At 55.5% G+C, this 10,918-nt stretch overlaps 1 protein-coding gene across 1 annotated transcript; it reads right to left on the bottom strand.

Moving 5' to 3' along the window:
* Window positions 1–9,148: 9,148 nt before the first annotated feature.
* On the bottom strand, window positions 9,149–10,079 carry LOC123177061 (uncharacterized). Its single transcript, XM_044591021.1, has one exon. It carries the CDS (start codon window positions 9,955–9,957, stop codon window positions 9,352–9,354), a length of 606 nt encoding a protein of 201 aa, XP_044446956.1. The 5' UTR covers window positions 9,958–10,079; the 3' UTR covers window positions 9,149–9,351.
* Between the last annotated feature and the right edge of the window lie 839 nt (window positions 10,080–10,918).

Raw genomic sequence — 10,918 nt, 5'->3', positions numbered from 1 at the left:
GACCCGTCAGATTTGGTGACTGACTTGTGGGCCTACTAGCGGACGTGTACGCACGGCTTTGTCAACTTAATCAACAAATGATTCTAGCAGCGGGACCATTGGATGTTAATCCAACAGCCGTGCTCCTTCTTCAACCTCTGTTCTTGCTCCTGTCTCCCGTGGGCGGCACCGCGGCTGTGCTGCCGCGCACCCGAACCAGTGAAGTTTCCCACTCCTCTCCATCTGCGACTCCACTGCCCCGTCTTCCCCATCTCCGGGTCGTTCCAGTCTGGGTGCGCTCGGCACGGTGTGGTCAACGTGGTCAACAACCGAGAGTCATCGGAAGATGACTGTACGTGAGAGGCTGATAGCGGGGACGCACCACGCCCATGGACGCATGCATGCAATGGAACGCGGCGAGGTCAACGTGGTCAAGGAACGACTTCCATCGGAAGTATACTGTACGTGGAGAGTCTCAGCTGGGTCCACGGCCGCAGCAAGTAAGTGCCTCCTTATTACGCGGAAAATAATGATTCCTCCAACTGACAGCAGGGACCCACTGGACGGGCCATCGTATTTTGCAAAAAAAACGTTTGCCCCCTGACTGCTGGGACCCACCTGACGGGCCACCGTATTTCGCGAAAAAAAAGTTCCCCCCACTGTCAGCTCGGACCCACCGGAAGTGCCTCCTTATTACGCACAAAAAAATGAATACTCCCCCGGCTAGCTGGGACCCACCTTGGTGGGAGGCTGACTTGTGGGCCTACTAAGTTGACGGGGATGAAGGGCTTTGTCAACTTAGTCAATATGAACGATTCTAGCTCCAGTGACCGTACGATGTCCATCCAACGGCCGTAGTGCTTCTTCAACCTCTGGTCATCTTGCTCCAGCCGCCCAAAGCAGCGCCGGTCGTGCCGCATGCTCCTGCCTCCCGTGGCCGGCTATGCTGCCGCGGAGGCCTCACCGCCCCCTACTATTCCCACCGCTGGCCAGGCCCTGCGGCGACGGCAGCCTCACACCGCAGCCGAACCAGTGAACCCTCGTACTCCTCTCCGCGCGGGCTTCCACTGCCGCGTCTTCCCCGGCTCCGCGTCGTCCCCTTCCTAGGCCTCGCCGTCGTGCACCGCCGTGGTGCTCTCCGCGCGGCGTGGTCAACGTGGTCAAGCACCGCCACAGCCCAGTTTTTTTGTGATTTGCCAAGTAAGTCGCTTTGTCAGGCCTGTTGGGCTGCAAATCTTTCAAGACGAGGAGAGCTTTCATTCGGCTGGCCGAGAAAATGGCCCATCAGTAATGAGAAATGGGCTGTACATTTTTAAAACACATCAAACCGGCAATTAGTTTCAAATATCTTTTTTTCATTTCGAGATTTTAAATTACATTAATTTTTATGCGTGGAGAATTTGTTGGATTTTATATTGATATACATTTATTTTTAAAATCAGTTTGAATGTGAGTCGAAATTTCGGGATTAAAAATAGTTCGGACCGCACCGAAATATGCAAAATTTCGTATAATTTTTTAACCGTGGCCACAATATGGGCAGTAATGCTAACAAAAAGAATATGGGCTCCAAAAAAACCTTAATAATTAGCAAATGGGCTGTAAATTATTAGAAATAATGGCAGATGGGATGTATGCTGTTTTCCACAGATTTGAGGCTTTCCTAAAAAAAAGGTTGACGCACAAGCAGTGACTGTTGGATGGCCATCCAACGGTCGTCGTGCTTCTTCAATCTCTGCTCTTCCTGCTCCAGCCGCTCAAACAAGCGCCGGTGGGACTGCCTGCTCCCTCGTCCCCGCGACCGGCTCTGCTGCCGCGCAGGCCTCACCACCCCACCGTACTCCCATCGCTGGCCTAGCCATTCCTCTACTCACCCACACCTGCTGTTCTTCTCCGGTGACGGCTGACGAACCAGTAAACCCTCGTACAGTCGTACTCCCCTCCGCGTGGAAAACAACTGCCGAGTCTTCCCTGCCTCCGTGTCGTTCCCTTCCTAGGACTCGCCGTCGTCCACCGCCCTGGTGCTCTCGGCGCGGCCTGGTCAACATGGTCAACGACCGACATGCATCTGAAGTGCACTGTACATGGAGAGGCCGACAGCTGGGTCCACGGCCGCACGCAAGGAAATGCCTCCTTATTACGCGCAAAATAATGATTCCTCCACCTGACATCAGGGACCCACCGAAAGGGCCTCTGTATTTCGCGAAAAAAACGTTACCGCCGCTGACAGCTCAGACCCACCAGCTATATCTTCGCACGCAAGGAAGTGCCTCCTTATTAAGCACAAAAAAATGAATACTCCCCCTGTTAGCTGGGACCCAGCATAGTGGCAGGCTGACTTGTGGGCCTACTAAGTTGACGGGGACGGAGGGCTTTGTCAACTTAGTCAATATGCATGATTCTAGCTCCAGTGACCGTACGATGTCCATCCAATGGACGTAGTGCTTCTTCAACCTCTGGTCTTCTTGCTCCAGCCACCCAAACCAGCACCGGTCGTGCCTCGTGCTCCTGCCTCCCGTGGCCGGCTGCGATGCGGCGGAGGCCTCCCCGCCCCCTACTACTCCCACCGCTGGCCAGACCATCCCTCTACTCACCCACACCCCCTGTTATTCTGCGGCGACGGCAGCCTCACACCGCAGCGAACCAGTGAACCCTCGTACTCCTCTACGCGTGGGCATCCACTGCCGCGTCTTCCCCGGCTCCGCGTCGTCCCCTTCCTAGGCCTCGCTGTCGTCCACTGCCCTGGTGCTCTCGGCACGGCGTGGTCAACGTGGTCAAGGAACGGCTTCCATCGGACATGGACTGTACGTGGAGAGGCTGACAGCTGGGTCCACGGCCGCAGCAAGGAAGTGCCTCCTTATTACGTGCAAAATAATTATTCCTCCACCTGACAGCGGGGACCCACCGGACGGGCCACCGTATTTCGTAAAAAAACGTTTGCCCCTGACTGCTGGGACCCACCAGCTACATCTTCGCACGCAAGGAAGTGCGTCCGGGCAAAAAAAAACGATTCGCCCCCCTGACTGCTGGGACCCACCAGCTACATCTTCGCAGGCAAGGAAGTGCCTGACAGTCGGGACCCACCTGGTCGAAGCGTACGTAGCATTGTCATTCTGGTCGCGAACGTGAATGTACATATATACTGGTGGAGGTAGAGGCGCGCACGTGTCATAGTAGAGGCGCGTACGTGTCGTAGTAGAGGCGCGCACGTAGCATGTACACGTACGTACAGCGGCCAGGGTACAAGAAAGAAAATACGGCCACGTATGTGTACATAAGGGCGGGGTCTCGAACGCCTACTCGCGCATACGTACGGCCAGGGCTCGTGTACATGGCTGGGTCGGAACGGAGAAAGAGCGTCGTCGTCGTGTTCATGGGGAGGCAACAGAATGCGTCGTGTTCATGGGGAGGCAACGGAATGCGTCATGTTCATGGGGAGAGGTGTGGCATACCGCAAAACGGAGGAAACGGACCTCCTACGGTCGAAACGGGGGTCCTGTTGATCGGGAGGAGTGTGGCGTACCGCAAAACGGAGGAAACAGACCTCCTACGGTCGAAACGGGGGTCCTGTTGATCGGGAGGGGTGTGGCGTACCGCAAAACGGAGGAAACGTTCGTCCTACGGTCGAAACGGGGGTCCTGTTGATCGGGAGGGGTGTGGCGTACGGCAAAACGGACGAAACGGACCTCCTACGGTCGAAACGGGGGTCCTGTTCATCGGAAAGGGTGTGGCGTACTGCAAAACGGGACTCCACGGAATACTGTTCATCTCCACCACCTACCTCCTCCAGCCTCCACGGGCTACCGTCGACCTCCTCCAGCCTCCACGGGCTCCTGTTCATCCAGCCTCCACCGCGCGCTATTCCACCGGCTACTGTTCAACCACCCCTCCACGGGCACCCCTCCACCGTCTACTATTCATCCAGCCCTCCACACCACGGGGTCCTGTTCAACCACCCCTCCACGGGCACCCCTCCACCGTCTACTGTTCATCCAGCCCTCCACCACACCACGGGGTCTTGTTCATCCAACCCCCCCCCCCCCCCCCGCAACGCTCACTGTTCATCCCAGAGGCAGCATCGATCAGCTTCAGTTAGCAGCAGTAGCGAAGGAATCGCTCGATCGGGTTCAGTTAACAGCCATCGATCGATCGCTCGGGTTCAGTAACGCATAGCCTGCAGTGCAATCGCTCGGGTTCAGTTAGAGCCCAAAGCCTCGCTCGGGTTCAGTTAGAGCCAACGCCTCGCACACACGCGCGTACGTGTACGAGAGAAACGCGGATCGCTCGGCCCCCGACCTCCCACCGTAACCGGGAACTCCCCGAAATTTTCCTCGCCCTCGCTTCTACCACGGTTTTTTCCGTCATGGACGGCCCAAAGAATGTCATGCAGCTGCGTCTCCGGCCCGCCCAGGACGAAAAGCCCATTTTATGTCATGATTTTTTGTCATAGAAGTAGGAGCCCACCACATCTATGATGATACCGGGTTTTGTCACAATTATCGTCATAGAAGTGTCATATGTATGACAGGAAAAAAATTCGTTCAGCCCAAAATGTCACGGATGTGTCTTTTTTTTGTAGTGCATGCCGCATCATCCACATCCAGCATCTCCATCGCCATCTCGTAACTTTTGACCCATGAATCGGGGGATAAGTCGGCAGTGTAATTGGGCACTTTACGTGGATCCTTGAAATCCTTGGGCAGCCGTACATTACGTAGAGCCGGGACGAGGCATGACACCCCCAAAGAACTGGAGGTAACTCCTGGTTCCACCGAAGTTGTTGGACGAACCGGAGTAAGCTGACGGGCCGCGTACTGCGCTGCTAACTTGGCTTCTCGACGTGCCCTGCCATGATCCACCACATCCTGAGCATTAGCACCATCGTCCGCCGGATTATGCCCTCGAGGCGGGTTGCGATTCCGCACACTGCTCGACACGACCGGTTCATCCATCCGCCTGCTGTAACTCCGGCTTGGGCGGGGAGTAGAATGAATCCTCTCGCGGCTGTATGAATAGGCCTGTTGCTGTGTCAAAGCCGTCTGAAGGAGCTCTCTAGCCCGTCGTGTCTCGACCGCTACTGGGGACTCGCCTTCGATCAGGAGAGCTGCCAATCGTGAAGCGGCGGCGACTATGTTATCCAATGGGTTAGAGTAATGACCCGGAGGCGTTGAGACGTGCTGCGACAGGACATTCTGACGAGGTGGGTCCATCGGACGTGACTGAACCGGCGCTCCCGTTCCAGGTGCCTCCACCCGGTTTACCACGGGCGGCTTACTGGTTCCTGCTCCTGGTGTGTCAAAGAGATTCCTTGCCTCATAAACCGGAGGTAGATGGGATCGGTACCTTCTCCTCATGACATCATTTGACGCGCTCTGACCTAACATAAGCCGGTAAGCCTGTGCATCCAACTCGGCCCGCTCTGCAGCCATCCTGGTATCCTCAGCTGCCAGGTCTGCCTTGGCTTCAGTTATCTGATCCCCCACCTTTGTGATTTCCGCGTTATGCTCATCCTGATTCGCCGGGTTAACTTCCGCCAGCAGCCTTGCCAAAGCGTCAAATAAGTCAGACAAAACCTGAGCCGGCGGTCGCACAGGGCCTCCTGCCCCAGCTGCTGTCGCCGCTACTGATCCGGAAATCATCGCCGCTGCAGTCGAAGAGTGTTGCGCAGGCTGCGTACCGGCCATGAAGATCGCAACTCGGCTTGGCGGATCGAAGGGGTCCGGAATACTGTCGCCATCGGAATAGCCCCCAAACCGGCCGTCTTGCAGTTGGTACAACGACTCGGTCTCTCCGGTAGATGACTCGTCATCAGAGTAAACGACGGTTTCACCACCGGATGCCGATCTAACCTCAGATTCCGCTCCGTGGATGACTCCCACGAAGGCACGCTTCATGGCGGGCTGAGCCCGGGCGGGTCTCGCACACTGAGCCGTTTCGACGATGTCGGTGCAGATGTCCGGCTCAGTGTCCGGCTCGCCAATCTTGCCAATGAAGACGTGAATACCGCCGAAGGGGACCCGGTACCCGTACTCGATTGAGCCGGCCTCGGGGCCCCAACCTGTGTTGTCGATGTAGAGCTTGCCGCGACGACTCTTGGTCATCCGGCCTACAGCGTATCCCTTGAGCCCTTCGAAGCTGCCCTCTAAGAACTCGAAACCATCGTGCGATAGCCCCACGGTGGGCGCCAACTGTCGTGGTTTTGTCACGACAGATGTCCTAATGAAAGGACTTAGTCGTGGAGTCATCGCGACGGGTTAGCTTAAAGGGGTTAAAGCGGACAAAGGACGCAGGGAGTTTATACTGGTTCGGCCCCTTGCGGTGAAGGTAAAGGCCTAATCCAGTTGATGTGGAATTGCTAGAGTTTCGATGACCAGGGAGCGAATCCGCTATGCCTGGCTCTCGAGTTGTTGTTTGTTGTCCCTAAACCGCCGCCGGGTCGTCCCTTTATATACACAGGTTGACGCCCGGCGGTTTACAAAATCCCGAGGCCGACTCATCAACGTGTCCGGCTCGGTTTCTACCCTTTCTTATCTTACAATACAAGTTACATGTCATATGGCGGTTTATGTCTACAAGCCTTAATCCGCCTTTGGGCCTTAGGCCTCCGTGCTAGATCTCCTCCGTAAAGCGCCATACTCCTTGTCTTCATGGGCTTCAAATATAAATAACTCATTATGGGTATAACCCGGCCCCTCCTGGCCGATTTATACTTAATATTAATATCCCCAACACCCTCCGTCCCTCCTCCATATGCTCTGTATCCTCACCCTCGGCGACAGACGCGACGACTGTTCCACGAGTTTGGTTCTTGAAGGTTCAGTTCTCGCTGAATCGATCTGTAAAATTACACCATGAGAGACACCTGTTCAGGCATTAGAATGAATGGGATTCGGCTACTACGTACCTGTAGGCTTTAGCTTGCTAGCTTTCCCAACAATCTTCACTTGGTGCTCATATATGTGGCGTTGAAAGTTTAGCCCAGTGTGTAACGTAGTATGTGATGCATCCAACAGTTGTTAAATGGCCTTCCTTGTTTACAATGTATTTATCGCTGGGCCATGCTGAGAACTGCGGGTTGATCTCACACCTAACTTCAAATCAGTTTTGGCAAGACTCTGTGGAAGGTGCTGCCACCGCAATGGTTTGTGTTAATCCGGAACCCAACGAGTAATTAATGCCGTAGGTGATATCTTGTGCTACTGTGCAATTAAACACAGTGATAGTGTTGCTGTCTGCCGTGTAATAATTTATCTTTCGAGCCTGTCGTGGAATTTGGACATCCATAAGACTCAGGTGAGACGACGTTGCTCTCGACGTGACACTGTAGCTGTTGGTATCTCAGAAAAGTCCCATGCATCGCTCACCACATCTCGCCAAGGATAACAATCTCATGATAAAGGTGGTAAAAGTGATATTTGAAATAGCGACCGTTGCTTGTATGGCTACGAGTACATTTCTCGGTGGTACAGGCGATGTGCCCGTCGTTGGCCCGTACGTGATCACAAGTCCAGTCTTCAGCAGGCGTTTTCGCTGGTTTTATGGTGATCTACAAGACGATCATGTTCACCGTCTTGTCCCACTCCAAACACATCGGTTGATTAAACTTTCTCGCAACAAACTTTGACCCAGCCATGGCAGGCATGGCATCCACATATACCCCTAAGAAATACCCAGAAAAATACGTATTACTACTGTGCAGTAATAGTATACATGTCGACTAAAATGTACGTGTGTGTCGTTGCTGGCAAGCCATCCGTACGTGTCAGCAGTCATGTATGCTTGGTCGATGTCGGAGGCAGCACGCGTCGTAGGCTGCAAGGAACGTTTACAATCTTGCTAAGCTAGGTCGTGCTTCGCAGCCAGGCTTAATTAAGGCTGACACGGACGTATGATATGATATGATATGATTATATCGGATGATGTAATTTAATTTTCGTGCGACTAATACGAAGAGTAAAGCTTGGGAAAGGGGAGTTGGTGCCCGAAGGAGACCGCTCTTGAACTTGCATTATGAATTTGATCAAGTTTGACTTTATGCTCCCTGCAATACAAACCAACGGAGTACCCTCTACCTCCCCTTTCGTGATCGGGTTGTCCCCCGCGGGCAACCGGCTGCGCCGCCATCCGCCTCCCCCAGAGCCCTCCCCCCACCCCCTCTCCCCCCGTCGTCGCCAGGGTGCGTGTCCGCCCCTGCTTTTCCCCTCTCTGAGGTGCTCCTGTGCGGGGCAGCGGTAGTCCGGCACGGTGGCGGGGCGACTTGGCGCTGGCGAGGGTGGTCTACGGTGCGGCGGCGCGGGCGTTGGCGGCGGGGCTAAGCGGAGGCGCGGGCGTTGGCGGCGGGGCTAAGCGGAGGCGCGGGGTGGCGGCACCCACTCGACCCAAATATGGGCCCCTTTGGGCCCCATCTGAGCAAAGGCGGGACGGCGGCTCTTCTGTCGACGGTGTTGCCCCCTAGAGGTGGAGGTGGTGAGTCGGAATCTGAGTGGTGGCGGCGCTGTCGCCGGCTTGCTGCAGCATGCCGGTCGAGGCTTTGTGGGCCCGGAGGCCTGGTGCGCCCTTGCTGTCGCGTTCGGCCGGCTACCGTGACGACGCTGCAGGCAGTGACCTCCCGCACGACGGCGGTGGAGGCAGTTCCCTCCTGCGCGGCCTCTGTATTGCCGCCCCCGATTCCTTGCACTCCCATTTTCCGTCCTCTAGACCCTGCGATGGTGATCTCAGTGAGACGGCGTGGGTGGCGTGGCGCATGCTGGGGGTGGCAAACTGGATGGAAGGTTACAAATCTTCTGGGTAGTGGTTTGGGGGGTTGGGAGAAATCCCTGTCGGCTCATCTGGCACCAACGCGGTGACGCCTGTTGGTGCCGCCATTCCTTCATGAAGGGCATCGGATGTACCCATTACCCACTTTCCTCCGCATACCAGGGAAAACCCTAGGACATGTCCGGGCAGCAGCGTCGTCGTTGTCGCATTCTTTTTGAAGATGTTACTTGGTACACGGCGTTTCGGGGTACTTGGAGTGTCGTGGGACGACTCCGGGGGTGCAGTGGTTGCGGGTCATCCGCGTTTTGTTGAGCTGCCGTTGTTCTTTTTTTTTTAGGCTTGATGTGATGTTTGCCCCGGCAGGTGTTCCGTGTGGTTGTGAGAGTACAATTCAGAATGTAAGTAGCAGTAGTGAACAAAGTGTACTGCATAAAGTTCGAAGGAACATATGAAATTCACCCGCAAAAAGAAAGGAACATATGAAATTGACTTTACACGCTCCGGTCACCAATAATACAAACTGATGATAAAATAGTACAACAAGCAAACAAGCAGAGTACAAACTCAAACAGTAGGATGCATGCAGACCAAATGCTCTACGGATCCGCTACGTCGTCAGAACGGATGGTAGGTCCGCCGGAACGCGGTGGCGCTCGCGAAGAGCCCGACGAGGTCTTGTCTGTACGGGAGGAACGACCTCCGGCGGCCGTCATTGCCACCGCCCTTGTGCGCGTAAGAGCTCCAGACGTGCGCGTGGCCGCCGACGCCGCCGCTCCTGACCCCCTTGCGCTTGGAGCTGGAGTTGGAAGGGCTGGCGTCCAGGAAGACGAAATTCTCCTTGCCGCCGCTGTGGCTCCGACCGAGGAGCCGTTGGCTCCACCGGAGGACAGACCCCGTGGAGCCGCTCTTCCGGCAGCGCGCCGGGGACGACGCTGTCGACGGTGAACCGGGGCAGCACGAACAGTAGCACGTCTTTACCGGCCGCTTGTCCCCGCCGTCCGGCTGCTGCTCCGCTCCTGCTCGTAACGCGTCCACGAGCAGAAGCTCCCTGAGCGGCACGCGCGCGGTGGCCGTCGTCGTCTCCGTCTCCAGAGCCCGCTGGCGCGGCGGTGACCGCGGCTGGCCGAAGACCGGGTACAGCAGACCGGCGCCTACGCGTCGGCCGCCGGCGCCTGCCAGAGACGCGGCCACGGCGAAGGTGAAGTCGCCGCCGCCTTCCATGCTCTCGCTACAGCTACTACTGCTACTGTAACATAGGGTTCTCTTCTCACGCGTGAGTCGTGACGCGCCCGCCCTAACTACTACGTACTGCCATGTCCTAGTACGGGCTGTGCTCAGCTTCTCCTCTCAACTAGGAACCGTCCGTGGGCACATATACTTATACGAACCCCGGCTTCCACTCTTGCTCGGCCTTCGACGTCAAAGTTGATCGAGACAACGAACCCTGAAATAGATGTTTCTTTAAACAATCACCACGTACGGGGAGAGGGTCCCGCATGAATGCATTGCTACTCAAAGAGCCAAACTAGGAGTAGTTGGCTAGGAATACACCGGTTGTGCCGGTGCTCGAGGAGATGTGCTCCCGTCAAGACGTGGCGGCGGCCTTTTGGCTAGGTTCACAAGACCTATGATCCTAAAGAGTAAAATCTAAAATCCGCTACGATGTTCTTTATTGTTACAACAGGGGGTGAGCGTGAGTCTCGCCTCGGAAAATCTTGGGTTTTCTGGAATCCCAAAACCCCCAAAGGATGGTGAGAGCTACCCATGGCCAAATGTTGTTGTCGAGACCAAAGGGGGCAGGCGAGTCCCAAACCAACTCGAGAGAAAATGGGGTCGAGAGGCTGGTGAGAGCCTAGACACGGCCAGTCTGTGTCGTGTTCCCATCGAGGGCACATGCTATTGTGAGCGATGGTGTTGTGGAAGAGGTTGGCCTTGGAATTGAGATTGTGCCCAAATAGAAGCCAGTCGAAGATATCGGGACTTTTGAGAACCAAGTTAGGTTCGGCGTTGTGATTGGTGTGGTCTTCACGCATGAGGATGTCATCTATTGGTGTTGTGGGTGGAAAAGTTCTTCCCATGGAAGAGGAAGCGTTGTCATTGTCTTGATCTGGGCTGAAATCCCGCAACAGAAATAAAACAACATCCAACTATATCTCGGCAGCCGCAGTTAAACAATTTTGGA

The sequence above is a fragment of the Triticum aestivum genome, chromosome 1D, assembly GCF_018294505.1.
Source record: "Triticum aestivum cultivar Chinese Spring chromosome 1D, IWGSC CS RefSeq v2.1, whole genome shotgun sequence".
NCBI classification, from domain to species: Eukaryota; Viridiplantae; Streptophyta; class Magnoliopsida; order Poales; family Poaceae; genus Triticum; species Triticum aestivum.
The sequence above is the reverse complement of the archived record's forward strand: the minus strand, read 5'-3'. Positions and strand labels throughout refer to the sequence as shown.

What these genes read in the sequence shown, in the direction of transcription:
- LOC123177061 (XM_044591021.1), bottom strand. Translation starts at nt 9,957, where the DNA reads ATGGAAGGCGGCGGCGACTTCACCTTCGCCGTGGCCGCGTCTCTGGCA.